At 40.5% G+C, this 25,265-nt stretch overlaps 1 protein-coding gene across 1 annotated transcript in view; it reads right to left on the minus strand.

Moving 5' to 3' along the window:
* Positions 1 to 25,265, minus strand: part of LRRC1 (leucine rich repeat containing 1) — a 69,545-nt gene that overhangs the window by 32,437 nt on the left and 11,843 nt on the right. The window contains exons 2-4 of the mRNA XM_064707568.1: positions 21,369 to 21,486; positions 6,985 to 7,063; positions 3,774 to 3,863 (exon numbers count right to left, since the gene is read on the minus strand). Of these exons, the coding sequence (XP_064563638.1) occupies positions 3,774 to 3,863; positions 6,985 to 7,063; positions 21,369 to 21,486 (287 nt within the window). The remainder of the gene's footprint in view (positions 1 to 3,773; positions 3,864 to 6,984; positions 7,064 to 21,368; positions 21,487 to 25,265) is intronic.

The raw sequence follows: 25,265 nt of genomic DNA on the forward strand, positions 1-25,265 counted from the left end.
GGATACCTAGTCTGTTATCCAGTCCTGTGTTCATCACACATCTTTCTAGAAAGCCCTGAAACAGTATATGAGCTTAAAAGAAGTAGGTTTAATCCAGCAAGAAAATACAGCACATGTAACAGCAGCAGGAAAGCAGAGTGAAGTGGTCACACAGAGTAAGAAAAGCTGACATACTCGGAGCATGGCTATGCATAAGCAAGAGGAAAGACCAAATGTTCAAGGAAAGCCTTGCCTATGTTCTTCGAACTTCCAGTTGTAAGTATTTAAAAATATTCCTTCTGGCAATACAAAGGAAAAGAAAAATATAGAAGATCTGTGCAGAAGAATGCCTAACAGCACAGTAAAAGTACTGATGGAACTCTACATATCAGCAGTTTGAACAAGTTCAGACACTGGCCTGGGACAGTGAAGCTGAACTCTGGCACTCATACATCAGACCATGGGAAAAACAGACTGGAGATGTCTGTCCAATTCACAAGGAAGACACACTTCCAGTAAGGACTCCCAGCAAGGCAATTCAGCTCTATTATCTGCCATTAGTAAGTACTCACTAACATTAAAGTACTGCTGTTTGTAAAAGATTTGCCATTGCTTTTGCTGCTTTCCCCATTTAAGGGCAAACTGCCATCACCACAAGATTATAAGTAGGTAGCTCAAATACAGAGAGAGAGACACTAAGTACATACTGATCTCTGTGCTACATAAAGATGAGTTGGAGATTTCACTGGCTGTTATAGGCATTTCCTAGACAGCACCATAAGACTGTAAGCAATCAGGATGCATTTCTCCAAGTTTCCACATACTCCAGTGGCCAGAAGACCTGCAGAAAGCACAGGAACTTCAAATCTTTCCTCGAACAAGTCCAACTATAGTAGAATAACTACCGGTATATTTTTACTCACTGTTTGGCAGATCTCATTGGTCCAGCTTATTCCATCAAATAACAACATGCATTATTATCCAAAGCATACTGAAACGCCAATAAGGCATTTTGCAAACACATCCAAACACCTTTTACAGACTTACTCTGCTCAGCCAGAAAACCAAAACTAGCACTACCTTTCAACTCCCAGCGTTGGGGGAATGGAGTCCCAGCAGATGAAAAATAACAAAGGAAGGAACAAGTACAAGTACAAATGTGTGGGTTTTACCTTTGGAAATGCCACAGAGCATTCCACTGCTTTTACCAAATACAAGGTGATTGGCAGCACCATCAAATTCACTTCCAGTAAATGATGAAAATTTTGCCAACTAAAATAGGACAGCTGCACGTGTTGGTAGCCAGACTGAAAAAAAAAAATTCTTACTTACAGATCTAATGCTAAAAAATCAGTAAAATTCACTCTCAAGTGATCCATAAGGATTTTAGGTTTCAGTTCACTACAAGACTTCCCAATAATTTTGAGTTGGAATCAGACAGGAACTCTCTGTTGGACATTCCTCAATAGACTTCAGGAACAAGTACATTTTGGGTGGACACCCCATGAGTTTCCCTCATGCAACATTATCATTCTCCTGAGTTCAAAACGAGCATTTTCAGTCCAAGCTTCCTGTTGACTTCCCAACACATTCCTACCTATTTTGAATACCTGATAAGGCAAAAACAACAACCCCACACATCTGTTTCTGCTTCTTTAAATATAAACCTGATAATAAAAGTTTCTACTAATGAGATTAAAATGTTTTTGTAAAAATACAATATTCATGTTCTAAACAGCTAATGTGGGAATACTTCCCAGATCAAAGCACCTGTCAGACTTTAATAAAGCCTATCCCTCCATGAGAACTCACCAAGAGCACCAGGACAAGCCTGTGGCTCTTCCCAGCACAAGCGAGGACACCAGATTTTTAGTTTCAATATCAAGGATCAGATACTGATTTTAAAAGAGGATGGGTTGCATTGCTCTATTCTGTGAGAGCTCATGCTGAAACTGCTTAGGATCAGTAAGAGGTAAATTTTTACCTTTCTTTCTTGCACAGCTCCGCATATCAACATCACTACAAGTTCTGGTATCCCCATTTTAACTGTACCTGTTTGCAGTCATCTGCTCCAAAACAGAGACTATCACCAGTGACACCACCAAATGAGAGACAGAACAACCAAGAAGGCAGAGCCACCATAGCCAGTGAGGTGTCAGGGAAGCCACCAACCTTCCTGCAGCTACTGTCTGCAAAGCAGCAGTCCCACAGCATGCTTTTGGAATTTGTGCTTGTCCTGTTTGTTCTATTTATTTTCAGAATCAGGTGGGATCCCCAATTTTTTGCCTTGATTTTCGGTAAATGCAAAGCTTGAACAGGCCTTTTCTTAGCTGCCAGTGCTGAAAAAGCTGCATGAAAAGTTATGTGAACTCTTACAGTGAAGGAAGAATACCCCAATATCTCACAGTATGAATATCACAACATGGCCCATGCAATTTTTAGGGAAGACTCTGCCCTAATCACTGGGCTCACACTATCTGTACCTGTTAGTGCTTGTGGGAGGTTTCAAAAGAGATTTTCCACTTCTATTGCAGCTGGTGTGATGCCAGCTGGGAGTTCTCATACCCATGGGAAGTGGCTGAAGTAATGCCAGTCTGAACTTGACTACATTGCAGTAGCTCTTATGATTAAGATCCTTTCTGCAGGACTCCTCTCTTCAGAAACATCTGGATTTTACTGAACTAACAACAAACCAGTAAAATGGGTAATAGTTGTGTGTGCAGCTATTTGCCAGGAGAGAATACTAAAGATGCCTACATATGCTCAAGGAGAAACTGGACAAGTACACAAAACAGATTCATTATGGGCTATCAATTAGACAAACCAAAATCCAAAGCTCAGGAAACCCTCTGAACCAGAAACAGTCAGGGGATGGAAAAAAGAGTCATCATACACACACACACACACACACGTTGTTTTTCCAAACCCTCACCAGGCATCCACTTAGGGGCAAGGCAGAAGGAAGCTGGGCCAGATGAGCCTTTGGGCTGAATCAGCACAGCCATTCTCAAATGTTTAAGTGAGGAGCCATGGAACTACTACTTCTCTCTCAAATTGGAAAAGACCCCCTTCCCTCCACTAAGGAGAGAGAGATTTCCCATCTGACCGTGTGGATGTTTATTTCAGTCAAAAGGAGGCACATAAACATTGCTCACTTCACTTTCCACATGTATCCACTTTGAAAGTCTCTCCTTGCAAAGCTGATCTACTTTCCAGAGTGAACAAACATCTTAAAAATGCATAAAATTTCATCTTAAAAGCTGTTCCATGAATTTTCATCTCCACAACTCCCACAAAAGTTTTTTTTCAAAACCAGACTGCTCCCATAGCTAGTTAGGAAGCTTCTAAATTTCCATCCTGATCTCTACCAGCTTTTACCCATCTGTTCTTGTGCCAGCAATTGCCTGGTTTTGAGCTAAGCTGCAAGCCATCTGACATGTTCACAATAATGGATCAATGGTCTACTTAGGAAAGCAAAAGGTCAGATCAGCATGACAAAACACCGAATTAATTTTGCACCTAAAATTCCAAGCTATTTTAAATTCCAAAGAACAGAGTTTAACTGTACACATACACACTACAAGTTCTGCATTAAGCTGCTCAATGCAAGTGATAATACCATTTTTTAGGATTTTTTTTAAGAGATCCCTCCAACTTCAAAGAACAGAAAAAAATAAGGGTAGACCTGTAAATAATTTTATAGATGTATTAAATACAATTATGTGAATCATTTATACAGGAAGTGCAACAATAAAGAAAAAAAATTAAAAGGTAACAAAGTGCAAAGAACTTACTTCCCAATGTTTTCAGGTAGTGCTTGCAGAGAGATGTCATTTACTGAAAGACACGTCAGATTCTGCAATTCAGGAAAGCTTTCAGGCAACCTGTGGAGATATTAATTCAAATCAAGGACTTCCAGAAGTACTCACTTTCATGTGAGTAAGACTCTAACAATTATACACAGAGGGAGGAAAGCCCAGATTTTAGCATGAAAATTCTAAAGATCATAAAAAGCCACCCAAAGTTTAGGGACTTTAAAGTTTATTCTGTGTCAAAGAACAGGTGATATACCACTCCTTCCCTGCACCCAATTTGCAACTTCAAAATACTATAGGGCTTGAGAACATTTTAAGCATTTTCAGAAAACTGAAAAACAAAATCAAACACATTAAAAAAATAACACAAACTTTTTTACTATTATTTTCCTGTATAACCAAATGGCAAAATGATTAAATTTTAATCTTATTCAGGCTCCAGTTACATACAGGCTAATAGTATGGCCATTTTCTATTAGCTGCTGGGCTACTCTTCAATTGCTGCTTTTTTGAAGAAACATGCTGTTCACTGCAAAGACAATGTTCTGCTGTTACAGCATTGCACATTGACTGGTTCACAGCACAACAGCATGTTAACCCCTCCTTCTTACACTATAAAATGCAGTCACATGCAGAACACTTGCAGAGCTCCCAACGCCTTTAGGTCCATCACCCAGCTGGTGCTCTGCAAGGTGTGGCTCTCCACTCCCTCACCCTGAGGGGCTCCTGTGCCCTTGCTCCTCACTGGCCATACCAAGAAGCTCACACCAAACGAGAGACAGGATGAGCTAAAGGGACCAATTAGGTAAAGAGGCAGAAGCCCCCGGCCCAGCCACTCAACTTCTGCTCAGCCCCCAGAGCATGCAACCTAAGATCAAGCTGTAGCATTTGGTTTGGCTCCTGCTCTCCCATCACCCAGCTCAAGGCACATGGTATGACCTGCAGGCAACCTGAAATGGAGACACATTAACAGGAAAATACAACTCTGCACAGGGGGGATGGGGAGAAAGAAAAAGGCAAATTACAGTGTGGGGTGAAAGGGAGTTTTCATGTGATCAATTCTGTACTGCACTACTTCATATTCTGGACCTTATTAACAGAAGATGCTCAATATCTTCAAAATGGAGCTTCAAAAGCTCCACTGGGACCACTCATTACCATTTAGACTCTTAACAGGTTTGAGAGTGGCCTTAAATCATTTGATTGTCTTTTGCTCACCCTGATGTTAACAGGCAGCTGGAGTCAATAATTACTGCAGGTCCCTTCCAACTAGAACTATTCTATTCTCTCTACAGCAGGCAGTGGACTTCCATATCTAAAATTAATCTATACATGTGCATAAATATAAATAAATGCATCTGCTTTTTACTGATATAAATAATATATAAACCAGAAATAATCTGAAAACAGCTGGAAAAATGGTCTGCCAGCCATCTTTAATGCTCAGTTTCATCAGAGATTTAAGTTTGGCAATGAGGCAGCATACTGTATTAGTGGTAGGACATGGATTGCAAAGATCTCCAACTGGCTTTTAAGCTTACAGGAATTAAAGACAAGAATCAATGGCTAAAAAAATGTTCCAGAATATTACACAAGAGTAACTATTTGACTTCCCACTTTGCCTGGGCAAATCAGTGTAAAAACTTACATGCTATTATATAGGTAAAACTGAAATTCTGGATCTCATCACAGAAATACCTGGCAACCATATGTAAACAGTTCCTGGAATCTTTCTAACTTGGACTGCTTGGAGTGATGTCTTCCAAGACATGCACATGCTTAGGAGCCACTTTATCAAGAATTTTTAGAATTCCCTTAAATTATCAACACAGAGTTAGGAGATCTATTTCAACATCACTGAAAACTCTTTTGTGAATTTCACAAAGCAGTAGCTGTGCATTACAGCTATTGTTTAAGGAAACACATTACTCAGGCCTCAGGCCTTACTGAGCACACAGAATGAATGAAGGAGGGTAACTAGAATACTATTACTGACACTTCTGATTTCAATACCAGGAGACACAGATCTGAGCTTTATACACTGCAACTGATGCCTGGAAAAAAGCTGCTCAGTGACCCTCACCACTTGTGTATCCAAACATCAGTTCAGCCTCAGTTTGCTTTGCCGGATTTTTGTGGTATTATTATCCTCACTATATAAATAGGCTACAGAGCCAGGGGGATTAAGATCACAAGTGTCCCTTTAATGCTCAGCGATGTGACTTTCAGAGAACTTAGGAGGCACTATGGGCAATATTCAAAGCACACTTCTGAAGAATCTGAGCTGTACACGTGGGAGAAGCAGTCTTGCAAAACCACTGGAGCGGCTTAAGCTCTTACAGACTCCTGTTTGTTAGCACTGCAGCAGCCCAGCAAGCCAGCCAGCCCTGCAAGTATCCCAGTACAAAGCAAAGCAGGTCACTGAGCACCCACTGTGAACACTCTGCCTTATGTGACTTGCTCAGCATCACAAAGCAGCTCTGTGGCAACGGCTGGTTCAAGAAATAGTTCTCCAAATAGTATTCAAAGGCTTTAACTAGCAAATCACCTCCTCTTCACCAGTTCCACCCTCACTTTACTAGACAAATTCAAAATTCTTTAGAAAATTGAACAGAGAAATGTAAACAAAACTCCTCTTCCATACTAGAAGTGTGCATAACCCCAAAACCTCAGCTGCTGAGAACAGAGGCTGGCAGCAGACTCAGCAGCCACTGACAAACACAGCACATTTCTGCCTCATGTTACTGCATGTCACTGTGTCCCAATTGACGGCAGGGTGATGAAATGCTAGTCCAAGCTTTAATCATTAGTAAAAGCCATTATCTGCAGCAGCTGATCTAAAGCCTATTCCAAATCGTCAGGCACCTGGGTTTGTGCCAATTGATTCCCTCTAACCACTGCTGTATCTTTCCCACGTACGAACATGGTTTTGCTATGCATTTAAGAAAAGGAATGAAAATCATTTTATAGACTATCAGATTTACCGAATCAGATTTTTCTGGCTGGCTAACAAATTTCATCCCCACCCAAAGAAGGATGCACATCACTTTTTAAATCTGAACTTTTGCTGCAGTCCCTGCCAGAGGCAAACGCTCTGGGTCACAATTTTTAAGGGCTTATGTAAAATCATAATTGTTACAGCAGGACTGCAATTCTGGTATGTCATATACCAAGAAGAAGGTGAAGTTACCTAGTCAGTGGATTGCCACTGAAATCTGCTACCTGTAGTGCTCTGCAGAATGAGATGCTTTCTGGTATTTCAGGAATATCTGCAGAAGAAAAAAAAAGGAAAAAGTTGTCAGTAACTGTATGGCATCTGCATTGAAACTATTGCTTAATGTCAGTAAGTAACTCACTACTGCAAGGTGTTATCTTGGTATCTTTCAAGACATTTTAACATGCAAGACTGCTCCCTGTCCAAGTACAGAACTATAGAAGCAGACCCATTTTGTGCTTTTCTCACCTCATTTCCCCCTCCTGCTCCACGTTCATCTTCCTACTACTCACCTGTCCTTGGACTGATCTTTATCAGACTCTGCCCATCAAAAGAATCAGACAACCAATATGCTAGGGCTGCCCTAAAGAGCCAGTTATAATCTGAACCTCTGGTGAATTGATCAATACATGCCCACATTCTGTAGTGGAAGAAAGAACATGGGAAAGGAAAACAGTGGAAGGAAGAAGAGAATGTGCAAGTCTCTCCACATGCAATTTACACTCATGGAGCAGAAACAACCTCCCTTACACCACAGCCAAGTAATTAAAAAATTATATTTACACTCACAGGTTGCAAATAAGTACTACCATAACTACACCATTTCAGATTGCCAGGAAGTAAACAGAGATATTTGTACATGAAAACAGGTGGATTTTTTTCAAGGAACTTCAATACAGCACATATATATGGTCACGTCAAGTACATCTTAGAAATAAAATTGTCTTCTGGCCCTCTTACAGCAAATCGAATATCCACAAATAGGCTATGAGTCTTCTGATTAAGTACCTGTTTACTGTCACTGAGATCCAGCAAAAATTAAACAAATATTTATGTTTCCTTGAATGTCAAAATTAATCTTTATGACTGATTTTGAAAGTAATTTTAAAAATTAAAATTTTAAGTAAAGGTTGGACTTCTGTTTCAAAGATTTTGGCTATTTCCACTGACCTCAGCAGCCATGTATGACCTAAATACATTGTAAAAAAAAAAAAGAGAATTAGTTCTTTTCCTACCTACCTGACTAACTCAGAATTGAATGCCCATGAAATTTGTTCAGATTTTCTCCCCAAAAGAGGTGTGATGGAGAAAGAAGCGCAGAAAAGAGGAAAGTACCTGCTCACCAGGTTTATCTCTTGCAAAGTAATCTCACCGAAACCATCTATTTTGAATGCTTCCCAACTCAGAACAAAATCACAGAATGGTTTGAGTAGGAAAGCACCAAAAGCATCACCCAGTCCCACCCCCTGCCACATGCAGGAACACCTTTCCACTAAGGAAAGGTTGCTCAAAGCCCCATCCAACCTGGCCTTGAAGACTTCCAGTAATGGGGCATCCACAGCTTCTCTGGGCAACCTGTTCCAGTCCCTCATCACCCCCACGGCAGTTAATTTCTTCCTAAAATCTCATCTAAACCTAGTCAAATAGACACTGGAACTTTTATCTTGCATTACAGCAACAACAAATATGGACACTGAACTTGGCTAACCAACAGCAAGTAAAAAATGTCATCCACTATCCAGTCTTCATGCTATTCTTCCCTGGGAACTAGCTGGAAATGTTCTGGAACAGGCATCTCTATTTCAAACCTTCTGAGGATGAAGAATTACTTATTTCTGTGCAACCAAGCCAGCATCCACAAACTTTGAATGCATTTATGTACACACAGAATCCTTTCCCACAGAGATACACACTTTGGCATGACAATCATTCTCACTGATTAAAAACAAACCAGCAAGCAAACGACAAAAAGTAAAGCTAAAGTAAAAATAACTATGCTAACTTGTTTGGGGAAAAAATTATATATACATAAAAATATAACATATAAAGCAGAAGATAAATCCTCAATGAAGAAATTTCTAAAACTAATCATGCTACTGATTTCCTCTCCCGAAATACAGTTTCACTGCCATTCTGCAAATAGTTTCTCTTGTACTTCTGTAAGAGGTACTACAAAACCCAGAAAATATGCCTTCTCAACAAAACTATTTTGACATGCTTTTCCTGTTGTAATGGTCTTGGATACTATCTGTAAAAGCCAACAATCACCTACGCTAAGGAAAAAATTACTCCAATATATATAAGATACCACTTGCAAAAACACAGTATAGGTACTGCTTATAGTCCAGATGTATTTGGAAATTACTGAATCTGTTCTGAAAATAAAATGTGCTTTCCCAGACTATGAAGTCACTACACGACCAAAATTCTTCAATAAAAAGAAGAGACAGCAAACAGACACAGCAAAAACAAGAGAAATTTCATTTTTGTGGGTTTTTCTCACATAATCTCTGACCCAGGAGACATGGGTAAAGCAATGTTGGAAGGAAGAGTTTTCCATGGACAAGAGGCATTGGGTTAGAGAACACCTAGGCAGACTTGACTTCCACAAGTCCAAGGGCCCTGTTGGTGCACGCTCATGTGTGCTGAGGGAGCTGGTGGACACCATGGCCAGGCCACTCATGAAAGGTCATGGGGATGAAGAGAGGTGTCTGAGGATTGGACAAAAGTAAATGTCAGCCCAGTCTACAAAAAAAGCAAGAAGGGAACTGCTGGCCTGCCAGCTTCACCTCAATCCCTTCAAACAGATGATAAGAAGGTGATCAGGAATAGTCAGCATGGATTCTCACCTGACGAAATTTATTGCCTTCCACACTGAAACAACTATCTGGATGGATGAGGGGAGAGCAATGGATATTGTCTCTTTGGACTTTAGCAAGGCTTTTGACACTGTCTTCCACAACAACCTTGTAGGCAAACCCAGTAGGTGCAGACTGAACAAATGGACAGAGGACAGAGACAGGTGGACAGAGAACTCAGTGAGCTGTGAGTCCACACCTAGAGAGCTGTGCCACATTCTGGGCTCCTCAGTGTGAGACAGGGAGCTCCTGAAACAGCTCCAAAAGGTGGTTAAGGGGCAGGAGCACCTCTCTTACAAGAAAGGCTGAGGGACTTGGGCCTGTTCACCTCAAGAAGAGACAACTGAGAGGGAATCTCCTCAACGTCTATCAGTGTCTGAAGGGAGGGTGTCAAGAGGATGTTTCCGGGCTCTTCTTGGTGGTGCCAAGCAATAGGACAAAAGGCAACAGATGGAAACTGATGCACAGGAAGTTCCACATGACTATAAGGAAAAACATCTTTACTATGCAAGTGGCCAAGCACTGAAATAGGTTGCCCAGAGAGGCTGTAGAATCTTTTCCCTGGAAATATTCAAGAATCAGCTGGACACAATCCTATGCAATCCTGTGGTACAGGACAATCCTGCTTGACCAGGGAGGTTGGATCAATGACCCACTGTGATCCTTTCCAATATTACCCATTCTCTGATTTTGTAAAGTGCATCCCCCTCACTTGATTCTTTTTCACTATTCATTTCTCTCTTCTGCCTAATATGGACAAAAGGATGGACAAAAATTCAGTGCAGCTCTCTGAAGCAAGGATCATTATACATTTACTGAATTCAAAAAGGTTGAAATGTAACTCATTTTCATTGCCAAGCATCTTAAAAAGATTTCTCAAGCAAAACACAAGTTAAGATACTTCATCACTATGTGTGAAGATTAGTGTAACATTGCATTGAATAAATGAATTCAGAAGAGAAAAGAAGAGGCACATTTTACTATATGACAAAATGAATGAGTGATCATTGTAGCAGAGAAGATAACGGTCCATAATAAAACCACTGACATAATCAATGGAATGCAGCAGAGGATATTAAAATATATAAAGAAGTCCTTGTGTCTCTTGATGGATTAAGAACCTTTCACCAGTAGTGTTGAGTACTCAATTTTGTTACAGACACTAACATATACGTACCTGCCAGTATCAGCAACAGTAAGGTTGAATCCTTTTCTTGCCACTGCTGAATAACCAGCTCAAATCCTACTTAAATATCTAGGATTCTTCTAATGCTACACTCTGATGAATGCTTTGCATTTACACGCTGCCCCAGATGTCCTGGTATGCAGATTGTGCAGCACTGCTAATAATACAGCCATAAACCAAACATAAGCCCTGTGACGTGTGACAGTACAGATACACTGACAGCAGAAATGAAATTGTGGCAGCAGCAGTGGATCAAAATCAGACTCAGCAGTCATGTATACAAGAGGGCATGTGTCCCCCTCTCCATTCAAAGCACCTCTTCTGATGTTTATCTGTTTATTGTTACAGTTTGCACAAGAATTTGCTAACAATTTAGCAAGCCCTGTACAAGTAACTTCAGAAGTAAATTTGACACTAGGGAATTCTGTACTGCCTAGATAAGGAAATTACTTCGAAAAATCCTTCTGATTGATGATAATCCTTTTCTCCTCTCCCCCCCCCCACCATTTTTTTTTTTTTTTGAAGATTTTTACAACAGTTACATCAGTCAATCCACATTCCCCCACTTTTCTTCCTCTAATGGCTGGGAGGGTTATTTTAAAACTGATAAAATTTTTGTAGGGCACATTTTTCCAGCATTCCATATTAAATTTCAAGAACTGATAATATTCCATCTACAAAAAGGCTACACAGTGCAGCCAGCACCCTTTATACATCCTACAACATTGAACAACATTTCCAACACCTAATCAATATCACAACACCAATGGCCAGGAAAGTCCTGGGCTGTGACAGGGCTGCCAGACCAGAGCTACTCAAACAGTGACTCTCGAGTATAAGGGTAGAGGTCAAAAAAGTATTTTTGCAAGAACTTTGCTGAATTCTCAGATATGAGAGATGCCCCACATTCCTCAGGGAGAGTTTACCACGCTCAAGAGTCCTTGAGGGAGCAACTACTGGATGCAGTCATATTTTCCAGCTATGAAGGCAACACAGAGCACTGTGTGTTAGGAGCACAGGAGCTGGCACACTGCATACACCCCAGCCAGAATCAGCAGAACAGATTTACCTGGTCATAGTGGAAAGTCCACCAAGAGGTATATATACAGTACTTTTACATAAAACACCTTTAACTGCTTAGCAACTAGTAGTAACTCATAAATGTAATTTAACATTTGATTAGTTTACACCAAATTTATACCCAAGGAAGCCCATTCTAGACTCAAAGACTGTGAATCCATGCAGCATTACCCCTCAGGAGAGATAATCAGCAACAAATCAGGTCTCACCCACCCAATTCAATACACAGATTATTTCTCATATATAATATACATTATCAACTATGGTATTTACACATACACCCACACACACCGAAGGTCCATGGAAGCATTAAGCACCACAATGCTCAAGTGATTTAGGAGCCTAAAGGTTCTCTTGTCACTTCCAGGGGGGCTCCTCTGTGCCACCCACCTTCTCAGAAGGATCCCTGAGAAGCCTGCTCCTGGAAAAGCTCAGCTTTCCAGCCCTGCTCTCCACCTCTCCTCCCTCTACCAAACATGGAAGGAAACTGCTCACTTTGTCAAATACCTTTCAAGTGGGAATTTGTGCTGCAAGCATTTGTTTGTCTTTCTGAAGGGCTCTCCAGCTGGAAAGCCCAGCTGAGCAGGCTGCTGTGACACAAATGTCCCCACCATATCTCTGCACCCTCCCAAATGCAGCTCCCAAGGGTCTGATCCTGCAGGGGGAAGGGATGGAGCAAGGTTACTCATCCTCTCCCTCCATTTCCATACTGATATCATGACATTCTCATTGATCAGACAGGTTTCCCTTTTTTTAAAACCAGGAGGCTCTGCTACTAGCCCTGAAGTCAGAAGTAATCAACCTCTTGTGATGAAGTGCTACAAGTTTTGGGGCACAATGTGACAGGAGTCATGTGGTTCTTGCAAAGTCTATTGAGATTAAGTGGCTCTTTTAACAGGCTGTAACATTTTCCTCTTCAGGCTCTGAAGCTGAGGATATACAACACACAAGAGGTAAAGTTCTTTCAAGACTTGTCTTTAAAGCTTTAAGGAAAATTCACCAACAGGTTCAGGTTGCATTTTCTCAAGTAAATCCCTTACTGAATAATTAACAAGAAACCGAAGAGACATGTCTCATTTCTCCTCCTCACTGCTTCTGGAAACATCCCTTTCCAAAACACCTGAGGCACCAGGGACAAAGTCCTCACAAAACAGCATTTCACATATACATTTATATTGGACATGTTACTTGAAAGAAAACTGCAGGGACATAAGAACAAGCTGGATTTTTGAACAGATAGCATGTTGTAAGTCAACAGACTATCCTTCTCAGCTGCAGCAAGCAGCAGGAACAGAGATCAGGAGCTGTAAATTTGAAACAGGAGGAAAAAAGAAGGGGGGAGGGAGAGGGAAGAGCTGGAAGACCAGATCACAAGGCAAAAAATAGTTTCAGGTGAATTAGGTGCAAGAGCCCAAGTTTGACAACAAATTTATGTATTCTACCTTTTCACTTATACATGCCAGTCAAGAGTTGAACAGAAGAGTTAATGGAGATATTTTTATAAGAATTTCCACCATGGACCTCAAGGATAACAGGAATTAAATACTTTTAGTCTGAGAAGTAAGTAAAAATTGTGAAAACTAGTATTCTATGAATACCTATGAAGCTGTGGATGAGAGAAATTTATTCCAGAATAATTCTTCATTAACTTCATTGTCATGTCATCTTACATTCTCAATAAAATGGAAACTGAAACCCAAGTAAATCTGTGAATACAAGCACTAACAACTTGTCTGCAGATTACCATTTTATCATCTCTAAACTAGATTATTCAGAAAATTAAGTTTTTATTTTATGTCACTCCTATATGTACTGTCTGATGTTTAACACTCCAGCTGACACTTGAGGCAGGCCTAAGGTTTCTGCCTCCAACCTTTCCTGCTCCTCTCCACAACTTTCCTTTAGCTTTGTATGAAGGCACTATTGCTAGATGCACTATCTAGATTGCTAGATCCTTATGAAGACACATAAATACATTAGCAAAGTCTCATCAGAAAGAACAGTTAAATATGGGAGAACATGCCATGATGGAAAAATCCACTCTTCTGCAATCCTTTTAAAAATAACATCTTCTAGACTTCTCTAATTAAATTATTCTATCATGAGATTTCATTTATCTTCTCTTTCTCAATCACAGTCACCACTTGCTGCTTCTTCCCTCTCCTTGATGAGAAACCCTGCACAAGGACATGGTCCAGTAATTTCTCTCCTCACCTTACTTCTCCTGCTGCATATAAAGCTCTCCTCTTCCTCCAGCCTACTGACATCAAATTGATTTTAGTGACAGATTTACAAATCAGATTCGCTTTTACATCACTTCTTCAAAGTAAGTAAGAATTTCTACATGTCTGAGGCACTGTGCAGAGTTCCAGAGTCCAAAAGTAATTTGCAGGAGGTGTTTCTTTCTTCCCTAATCTGCTCCTTTGTACATCAATCCCTAAACCTCATGTGTAAGACATTAAAGTGATGATGTTTTTAAGCACAAATTTTAAACTAACCTCAAGGGAGAAATGGGAGATAATATAAAGAAAAGGTGTGTCACAAGAAATCAGATGTGTCAAAAAAAGCTCAACTCAAAAAAAATCAAAACTTAAGTATGCAACACAATTGTTAGCAAGCAGCCATCTAAAAGAGCAAAAACTTATCTCCAAGTCTGCTCTGCTTTCATTAGCACAAAAAAATCCCCCAAATCCCCACAAAACCAAAAACCAGTTACTATTCAGACTATATGCAGACTACATGCAGTTACTATATGCAGACTTAAGTTACTCTACCACCATACAGAACACAACAGTCTCTGGTGGGGTGTTCCATCACTTTCAGGTGTACACACCAGGGTTGCAGCAACTGCGTTCACAGGATGCTTTCTTGTATCAGATAAGACAAGTCCATACAGGAGTAGGAGAGCAAATCTTGTTTGTCTGTAAGCAGTCACTTGCACACCAATCAGTTCAGAAGGCAAACAAGCAACACCAGGAGTTGCATATGTTAACAAAAAAGATGTATTTGTCAACTATACTGACTTCCAGCACAGATTGCTGGCTTCAGGATTTTTCCTTGTCCCGTGAGAAAGAAAGCATCAATTCCCATCTATTTCTCAGCATCCTGGGTTGTGCTATTCACCACCAGACCGATACCAGCACATTGATGTTAAGGCAGTTGGTGGCAGGCAGAGAAGAAGAGGATTTAATGGAGGAAGTCTCTGCTCAGATGCTGTGGAAATGCAGCAGAGGTGGACAGCCAGACTCCAGGCAAGAGCACAAAGCAACAGCAGCAGCTGCCAGATGAGAGAGCAGAATCCAGGGACTGGATGTGAGGCTGCGGGACAAGGTCAGAAGACTCAAAAGTGCTTCTCCCTACTTAGCTTATCTTTTCACTGTACAACAGCTGGATCACCAGCCCAGGCTGAACCAAAACAAGTGTTCAAGCCTTTCTTTCATCAGAATATCTAGTTTGAAAAAACATTGGTTATCTTGTTTTCAGTGCGGGAGAGGGAAAGAGGAATACTTGCTCACTTTGTGGGCAGAAGAGAAGGATCCTGCAGTACAGATGACAGGCACACCTTGGAAAGCAGGTGGCTGAATGAAGAATGGGAAGCACTGATGTGCAGGCGCTGCTACAAACAAGCGAGGTGAGTCTCAGACAGCAAAGCAAAGATTCTACATCACCCTTCAGCAAGGCCTACTCACTTGGCCTTCTAATTACTTGTTGAATAAAATTTATCTACCACACAATGCATGTGGTGTCCTGATGATGACCAAGATCTCTAAAGAGACTTTCAATCAGGTTGTAAAATGACTAAAAAGAACAAAGACTTCAAACAAAAAGCAGAAATATCAAATTGTCTGCAGCTGAAAGTAGGACAGTTAAATACCATTGTTGCAGAGTTCTCCAAGCACCCTGAGAGCTGAAGACAAAACAAAATATAAGTTTCTAAATTTGCAACTGTGATCCATTTTGGAAGCAAGGAAAACTTAAGAATCAGGGTCATGGAGCACTTGGAATACTGATCTTCTAGAGACTGACTTCCAAAATCTTGGACTCTGCTCAGACCTTGCATAGCAGCAATGTAGTCTTTCCTCACACGGTGTAGTGATTATTGACATGCTTGTGAGGAACCATCTCTACTGTTATGGTAATCCTAAAGTAGCATGTTCATCTTTGGTTAAATCTGTAATTATTTTCATATAAATGACAGCATATGGCAACTGTGAGGAGAGAGGATTTTGAAATGAGAATATTCTCATGTCTCAAGACTTGTATCCAGAACAAGCACACTATCAATACTGTTGTAAGTTCAGTTTAATCAGAAACTACAAAAATGGGTAGCAACTAATATATCATGTAACCAGAGTTCATCTCTATGGTAGGTATAAAATAGGAACTGTACACATTAAACAAACAGTATTATTCTTACTGGTCATCATAATAAAGAACCATATTGAGAGTTTGGTATCAAGCATCATGCAGAGCCAAATAAAGCTTAACAAGATGTGCCCACACAGAGATTTCCTCAGCAGGTGCCACAGCAAAAGCCATCACTTCTCAGTTCACAAAGTAATGGATCTCAGCTCCACCAAGAGCTGAATCAGCAAACAGAACAGGAATAACCTATCTACCAATAAGATAAAAAACTATTTCATTCTCCCACTGCACTCACACTTGCATATTTTCCACGATTTTGAGTCTTGGGGTTTGATCATAACACCAAACTGCAAGGTTACAGACCACTTCCACAGAAGACCACACCATCTGAGTCCCCTTACCAGCTGCCAGCTGGAAAGTCACTATAGACAGCCAGTGCAAAACTGCCAGCACAGAGCAATTACCAGTGCTATGGGCTAGCATCACCAAGTCCTTGGTATACACATTCAATGGAAGCAAGAGGAGCAGCAGAAAAGCCTGCCAGGCTTTGATCACAAACAGACAGCAACTCACAGGCAGACACAGCAGTGCAAGAAGCTCCTCTCCTACAAAAGCAACAGGGTCAGCCTGCACCAGAGAAAGGGGTGGACAGCAGGACGGTTCAAATGGCACTCCTGAAGCTGGGAAGGATAGGAAAGCCACTCCAGTGCCTAATTCCTACTATCTTAGCTCACAGTGATTTTCTTTTTGTGCTAAAAGAGCTGAATGAAACAAGCTGCTGACAATCTGTCAATGGCTGTGAAAGGTGTATGACATTAAGAACAAAAGGCCTGGGTTCCACAGCACACCTGTTAAGAGAAAGCGTGTGCAGGATAGAAATTTCTTTCAAGTAGGAATACAACAGTTAAATTAACAGCTTCAGGGCATTTTAAGGAACATGCAATATCATGACAAAAACACATGAGTGGAGCTTGGAGGATTTATTATTTGTCAAAGGCAAAAAATGCCCCTCTTCTTGGAGAAGAGGGATACTAAAAAGGATTGCACCACCTCTGCAAAAATACAGCATACATGCATAGTATACATAATCCTAAATATCAGCATGCATTAAATTAACTGCAGAAACTTTATGCATTGCCCCTCCTGTCCAGAAGAAGCTACAGAACAAGAAAAGCCATTAACATTTTAATGAACCCGGGATAGCAGGGCCCTAAGCTTTAAGAATTTGGCCTCCAGGGGTTGTGCAAGAAGAAAAGGGGGGATGGAGTCACTGAAGGAAATCTCTGGGGGATGAGCAGCACGGGATAGCAACCTGCTACAGCTCACAGGGATCTGAAACACAGGGCATGCCTTTGGAAGAAAGGGAAGATAAATGAAGATCCAGTCGAGGCACCAGGAAAGAACTGCTGACATTTGAGCACATCTTTCTGTCTTTGGAGACGGCACTTCATAAATCACAGGGTCTATCAGGACTTACCTGAGAGAAATATCTGAGTTCTGTGGGGAACAAAATAGCACACGGGCACTTGTGACTGGGCTTGGAGCAGAATCCTCCCCTCCCTCATGCAGAGCAAAGACTTGCACTGGAGCTCCAAGCAAAGCACCTGAGCCCTACCCAAGCTTTAGGGTGATCAAGCAAGAATGCTTCAGTGACCCAGCGTCTTCACAGAATTCACCTGTGGTATGAGAATCCAGGAAAAGATTTGATCAACCCTGGCGAGTCAGCCAAGTGAGTTTCTATCTCAGAAGATTCTTCAGGGAACACTCCTGAGTTTCAGACATGCTTTGCCAGCAAGTCAAAAGCGCAGGCACGCACTGTTGAAATCCTACCGTGTCTGTTTTCTTTAGCCTTAGAATGAGCACATGAGCTTTTTGAACAACTTGATACCAAGAAGCAGAGACAAACTGGATTGCCAAATAACCTTCAAAGTGTTCACCATCACTATGCTGTTTTCTTAGCACAGCTTCTGTGCCCTCTTATATTCCAGTCCTTGATTCATCCTTTCAACCTTAGCACAAATAACAGCCTCAGCCAGACTAGAAAAGCACAGTAGGGATGCTTCCTAGGAAAATCTGCATGAACACATGGGCCTTCCAGGGCATGAGAAATAGCATCAACATGCAAATACTCCAGGAAAAGTTTAAGAATATATGGCTGCTAGCCTTCCCAAATGCTTTTCCTTATGCACCACTGAGGCTATCCTTACCTTCCCCAGACTTCTCTCACATACACAGGGAGCATCAAATTTACATCTGCTCAAGACTTTTTAGTTTTATCTCTTTGAAGGATGTTTGTAGTTCTAGAGTCACTCATTAACCAAGAAACTGCTTAAAGAATTTATTATTGTAGCACATTTTTAACATATATACTAACATGTCTTGGGCATTTTAGAACACCTGAGAGTTTAAGAGAGACACGTGTCAGAATTTCCCTATGGACCCTTCCCAGGTGTGTACAAAACAATGCTACCTGCATGGCACATAATGCTGTATGGCACACGTACACAGAGCTACCTGCAGAGATCAGCAGAGACTGATCCTTCCTCTAGATTCAGCACCCCACAGCTGCTCCAAGCACAACTGGCCACCACAGCTTGGAAGGGCACCCAAGTCCATCCCTATGACACACACATCATCTCACGTGGCTTCAAATGTGAAGCCATATGTTCATATGTTGGCCAAAGGGTTATAAACTAGGAGAAAGGAAGACATGTTATCATTTTATTATGGCAGAAATGGAAATACTCAGTTTATTCAAAACCATTTCCTCCTTCTGTGATGAGAGATTAAAACAGAAAAGGCTATTCCCATGGAGAGAACATTAAATGAATTTATATCTGCATTTTTAAGCTCTTGAGGAAACAGAATGGCCAGAACTGAAGGCAATTAGTGCACCAAACCAGACAACTAGAACAACAAAAAACACAGAACAATGATCTCTTATTTCCCAAGCTCAGATGTCACCATCACACTCTCCTATTCATGCAGCATACTGCATTTTGAAAAGCAGAGCTGTTTTTCTCTGCCTGAAAGGAATATGAAGAGTTCCTATTTTTTTCCTAAGTAATTTTGGGCAGTCAGAAAAAGAAAAACCTTTTGGAGTGCAAAGAACTGAACAGGACAAACCTGTGGCAGGTTTAGAATGAGACATACCGGGAGGTGGATTCAAAATACAAAGCCAATAAATTAAAGTACTGTAAAGCTCAAAAACCTTTTGTGAGAATTCCCCCTGAAGCACCCCAGATGGTGTTTTATGCCTTTTGATTTGGAGAACCATGAGACAATCATAAAAATGGCCAAACAGTGGAAAGTAAGACTAGTTATTTTCCACCACGGCCCCCCTGCACCACATTGCACGGTGCATTTTTAATTTGAAAAGTCAAGTCATGCAGTAACTGTGACATAATTAAGCAGAGGGAAATGGTATCAGTCACCTTCTGCAATGAACCACAGAGAAAAGAAAGCAATGCCATAAAATGGGTAATTAACACTGAACCTTGGATATAGGAAAGGAACAGCTCCCTGCCACCTGCATTAGTTCAACCCATTACTGGAAAAAATACTTCCCTGTGCAGTAACTTCTACTGACACACGCATCTACCCAGCCATAAACATTCACACCATCTGCTCTTGTTACAGCTCAGTTCTCAAGCCAGCTTCCAAGCCAGGCTGACAAGAGTTCACATGGCTCTGATCCACCAGCTCTTTTCCAACTAGTTATTCATTTGCAAAGAGAATTACTAAGCCAACAGAGGGTTTCTTTTTGTATGAGGTCTGTCACTGACAGCACCCAACTCAGCCAAACTCAGTAGCCAAATACCACATCAACTAATGTTCATGTACTTCTAAAATGTTCTAACTAATCTGTCTCTTCAGTCTCTGGGTTTTTTTTCCAGTTTTCTTCTCTTAAAAGGTTTTCCAAATGTGCATAAAATTATATGGTTCACAGAAATTTTTCAGCAATTGCCTGGAGACTCATCACGCTTCATCAATTACATTATCAGATCGAGATAGAATTTAAAGCACCAAAACAAATAAAGGAAATATGCTATAGAAAGGTGAAGTACCAACAATATTCTCAGTCACAAAGAGTCGATGTGAAGTTAAACCATCAAGAAAAAAAGGCTCCCTGTTACACTGTTTATTTTCTTGAATATTCAATTACAACCCTCATTTATTTACAAGGTTACACAACCTTGATCGCTCCCACCCCTTCCATCACAACTGAGAGAGCATTTTGAGCACATCCACTGCATGTAAGGAAGCAAAAATAGCTGACAGTTGCTCTAATTTGGTAACACAGATTCACTGGTTTTAGATCACTGGGTCAAAAGACTGCTTAAAGGTGACCCAGCAGCCCCTGAACTTCTTGTAAAACTAGTAAGTTCACCAGGCCACAGAAAATAAATAGTTGTTTTCACTTCATCACAATGCAGGACAATATACACAGCAAGCATTGCAAGCAAACAATAAACCCATGTTGCTTCCAACAACACATTTTAGAAGGTAGTTTCTCCAGCATTCTTTTCTGAATTTATCTTTGCAGTTGACAAACAGACTGATTCTTCTTCCAAAAGTACAACTAGAAATACCAGCACTCTGCCTCTTGCTAATCCCAGGTAAAGACCAAAGCAGAGATAAAGAACTGGACTTCTAACCCACAGGCAGTCCTTTTTTTAGGACAGAAAGCAGCTTTATTTTTTTTCAACTTCTTTTTTTTTCTTTTTTTTCTGTTTTTTTCCATCTCTAAATGCCAGGCATTTCAGAGAGCTTGGGGAATGAAGTCAACATTGTGACAGATACACATATGAAACTACCACATGAAGCACTTTTTAAATTGAAAAATAAAACAGGCTCTCAGAAACAGAACTACAGCCAAGCACTATTTTATTACTGTATTTATACCACAAGCACCCTTCTCCTCTTTCCCTCCTTCCCTCTAGAACCAGAGGTAAATCCATGAATTAGACAAGAAAGTGTTCTGTAGGACATAGGTAACAATTTCTGAGACACAAAAACCCTACTAACACAGTTTTCTAGACCATATCATAGCACAGTATAGAATCAAACAAATTAACCTTGAAGCTTACCATTTCGAGACAAATCAAGTTCCACCAGCTGCATGAAATTTGCTATTTCTGGGGGGAGCCGTTGGATTTCATTATCACTAAGCCCAAGTTTCCGTAACTTCACAAGCTGGAAGAAAGGCTGAAAGAAAGAAAAAACTGCATTTCAGAAAATATTCACATAACTCACATATATGCATGATAAATGATGAGGAATAACTATAATCACTTTCGAAATGTGAGCTAATTAAACCTATTGCATGGCATTAGTTATGCAGATCTCCTTCACATCTGTACCAGAACAAACATTTTGTTTTCATTTTCACATGCAGACAAACTATAACCTGTATTTTACCTAAAATGAAAATGCATGTAAAAAAAAAAAATCCATACAGCTTGCTGTTAAAGATCATTGCAGATAGACACTAGCAAAATCCAGAGTGCCAGTTTAACGTCATTAATGGGGCAAGGCTACCAAGCAGAGTAATTAAAAGCATCCTAATTACACACCAGGGCTCATTAGGAAGTTAATACAGAGGAAGACCTCTAAAGAACAAGATCCAGAAAAGTGATGAAGAGGGGCTGACAAGGTGGTCTTCAGCAGTGAACACCAACACCAACTAGGTTACAGAACCAGCCTCCCCCAGGCAGGCTTTCCTTCCAGCCTCAAACACCCTCTGTTCTATGGCCCAGTTTCAGAAGGACTAAGGAAACTTGGGCAGCATTTCAGGTCTCCTTTGCTTGAGGAAAAGCCCAGCCCAGCCCAGCCCACGTGAGAGCGCGGCACACCAGGCTGGCAGCATGCTACCATTCCCTGACCCCAGCTACGGGCGTCTGGCGGCCCCCAAGACAAAACAACCATCAAACAGGCCAAGCTGAAAGTCAGGCCAACCCCAGGCACTGGGAGCAGCTGGCGACTGACACAGGATCATTTAAAACATATTGAGATGCAGGCATTGCTAAGAAAGTTGTGGAGCTCTTACAGAAACTTTCCTTTCTTCCAGACAGGCATTTCATGGGGTGAGGATTTGTGCAGAATGAAATGACTTCACACACAAGTCATCTTGATCAAAACTGCACAGACTCCTCCAATTTTGAGTGAGTTTTGTGCCCCTGGAGTGCACAGGGAGTTTGACCCAGCAGTCAAACACCTGCACCTCACCCACTCACAGCATGTGTGCATGCCTGCACCCCCACGGTCTTGCCACCTTGGGGAAACTGGAAGATATTGTCAATTTGGGATACCCACTTACATTTCATCACCTGCAATCCCTTCTAGGAAATTAGCACCTCTTCTTGAGGTTTTTTTTTTTATTTAGGTGATGGAGTATGTGCTCTAAATGTCACTCAGATATTACTCAGATTGACACAAAAAAGGGACAGTAAGGCATCTCACTAGGACACAAGGCAAAAGCAGTTTCATCAATCTGTATTAAAATACAGGGTTTCAATCTTATTTTGAGTGGTCAAGATCATAAATCAGGTTAAGTGCCAAGTTTTGCACTTCTGCATCAATCTTTCAGTACACATTGTGTCACAGAAAAATAAACCACATCTGAAACAAATGTGCTTTCCCTCCAAAACATGGGTTCCTTTTAGGGGATAAGAAGGATAGAGCTTTAAAAAGTTTATAAACACTCGACAGTAAAAGATGCACCAGATTTGAATGTGGAATTTCAAAGGCATTTTTGAGTCAGAATGGCATTCCTCCACCGTTCCCCGTATTAAAAGTGTTTTATAACACAGTTGAAAATTTAAGAGAAAGGTAAAATTCTCAGTAATTCCATATTTCTAGCTCCCTAAAAACTTATATTCCAATTAAAATAGCCACAAATGCTTTTTAATCCTTCCTTGTCCTCAAAAGATCCATAACTGCATTTTTGTATCATTACCATTCTTACCTTAAAACAAATGTAGCCCTTTCTCTAAATATTTATTAATATGCCTAAACTAAAAATCCATCAGAAGCTTAGAAAAGCACTTAAAGACACTTTTGTGAAAACACAGCAGGAATACACTCTGCAGAAGAGATCCCAATCTGTCCTAACACTCCAAAGTAAATACTTGCCAAAATGTGTTCCTCAAAGCAGTGTGTAGCTGCCAAACTGTATGAAAGTTATAAATATTGATGTTCTCCTTCAAATCTTATCTGAGCAACAGTTGTCCCTGAGAGATATTCACAATGGCAAGTGAGCAAAGGCAGCAGGAACATGGTTAAAAGACAGAGCAGTCCTCCAAAGAGCTGGATATCCTCAGGAAGGTTTGAGGGCACCCACAGTACCACGTGTCAATGCAGTTCGTATTTATTAAATGTGCAGAGCACGTGTGCAACAAGCAATATTACACAATATTTAAAGACATTCCTCTTTCTTCAGCTGACTACTACATAAAAGAATAATTAACTGGAAGGTTTATTTTCCATCTGCATAACAATTTTTAATGAATGACACTATTTCCTAGATAAAATCAAACTGCAGTTACACGAATGGCATTTCTTTGAACTTCTGGTTTGGTTGTTTCTTTCCCTTTAAACTACAGGACTCAATCACTCTTGCATGTTTAGTGCATCCTAGTCCCATTTCATTAAGTGCTCTTCCTTTCTCTAAGACACATCATTAGTGCTCTGAAGCACTGCTGGCGAGGCAAGCAATTCCTTTTAGCCATATATGTTTTATCTTTCAAAAAGGCCACAAAGGAATGATTGGAAAACAGAGAACGAAGAGAATTAAAAACTTACTCAATAGAGTTCAACAAACATAAACATATATATGTATACATATGTATGTGTTTAAATGTCTGAGATTTTTAAAATACATGCCAACAAGAAACATGTTCCTAATTTGATGTCTCTATTTGATAAGCTCTAACACAATCCAAAGTGCAATGGGGCTGTTGGCCAGAGCAGCATATCCACCCAGCACGCTCTAATAGCTGGTTTTGATTGCAGACCCAATGCCTCTATGAGTATCTTGGCAACACTTCTAATGCTGCTTAGTTTAGCCAGCCTAATTAATAGTGCCTCAATGAGAAAAATAATGCCATGAGCATAAGCACTGAAGTAGCCTACAACTTGCTATTTAGTACCAGTTCCTGACCCTCAACTTAAGCTTTTCCTGCTATCAAAGAATTTACAGAGGTTTCTATTATATGGATTTTTTAAGAATATACATCTTGAACAGATCCCTTCTCTCACTGGAAAACTAACCAAGATTCTCTCACCCAGACACATATTTAAAAAAAAACTTCATTCTGACAAAATTGGGTCGATGTCAGCCAACAGAAGAAAAAAAGTAACAGATAAGTGCATGACTCACTGAAAAGTATAAACAGACTGTGATCCCACAGCCCTCATTTTCATACCTTTTTTTTAAGAATACCACTACAACTGGTACTCAATTCTATTGAAAAAAAGTTAAGAGAATTAAGCCAAACTAGTAGGATATTTTCTTCCATGCAAGTGGCCAACAAAACATATCTCTGCGTTTCTTTCAATGGTTCTCTCCCAAAACAAAAAATACTCATGCCTGAGAATTTTCCCTGAAAATTCAGCACCTTAGCTGATGGGAATAAAAAAAACATAAATGGAAATACATGAAAACAATAAACAGTTGAAGTAAAACACATAGGAGGGAACAAAGATGTTTTTGCAGTTAATGCTTTCTAAGGGGAGGAGCAACATTCCAGCATCATCTGAACTGCTAGAGCCTTTGCAGGGCTAGAGACATGTCACACTCCAAACCCACCTGGCACAGGTACCATAACTAAATGTTTACTGTGTTAAGCAAAACATTTCCATAAAAAGACTACTACTAGCTATTGTGACCACAACTAGCAGCAAAGAGAATTAAAAATTCTCTTTAGGCAGAATCCACTGCCTAATTCTCACAATGGGCTAGCATAAGCAGTAGACATTAGAATGAG

Source organism: Zonotrichia leucophrys, chromosome 3 (genome assembly GCF_028769735.1).
Source record: "Zonotrichia leucophrys gambelii isolate GWCS_2022_RI chromosome 3, RI_Zleu_2.0, whole genome shotgun sequence".
Lineage (NCBI taxonomy): Eukaryota > Metazoa > Chordata > Aves > Passeriformes > Passerellidae > Zonotrichia > Zonotrichia leucophrys.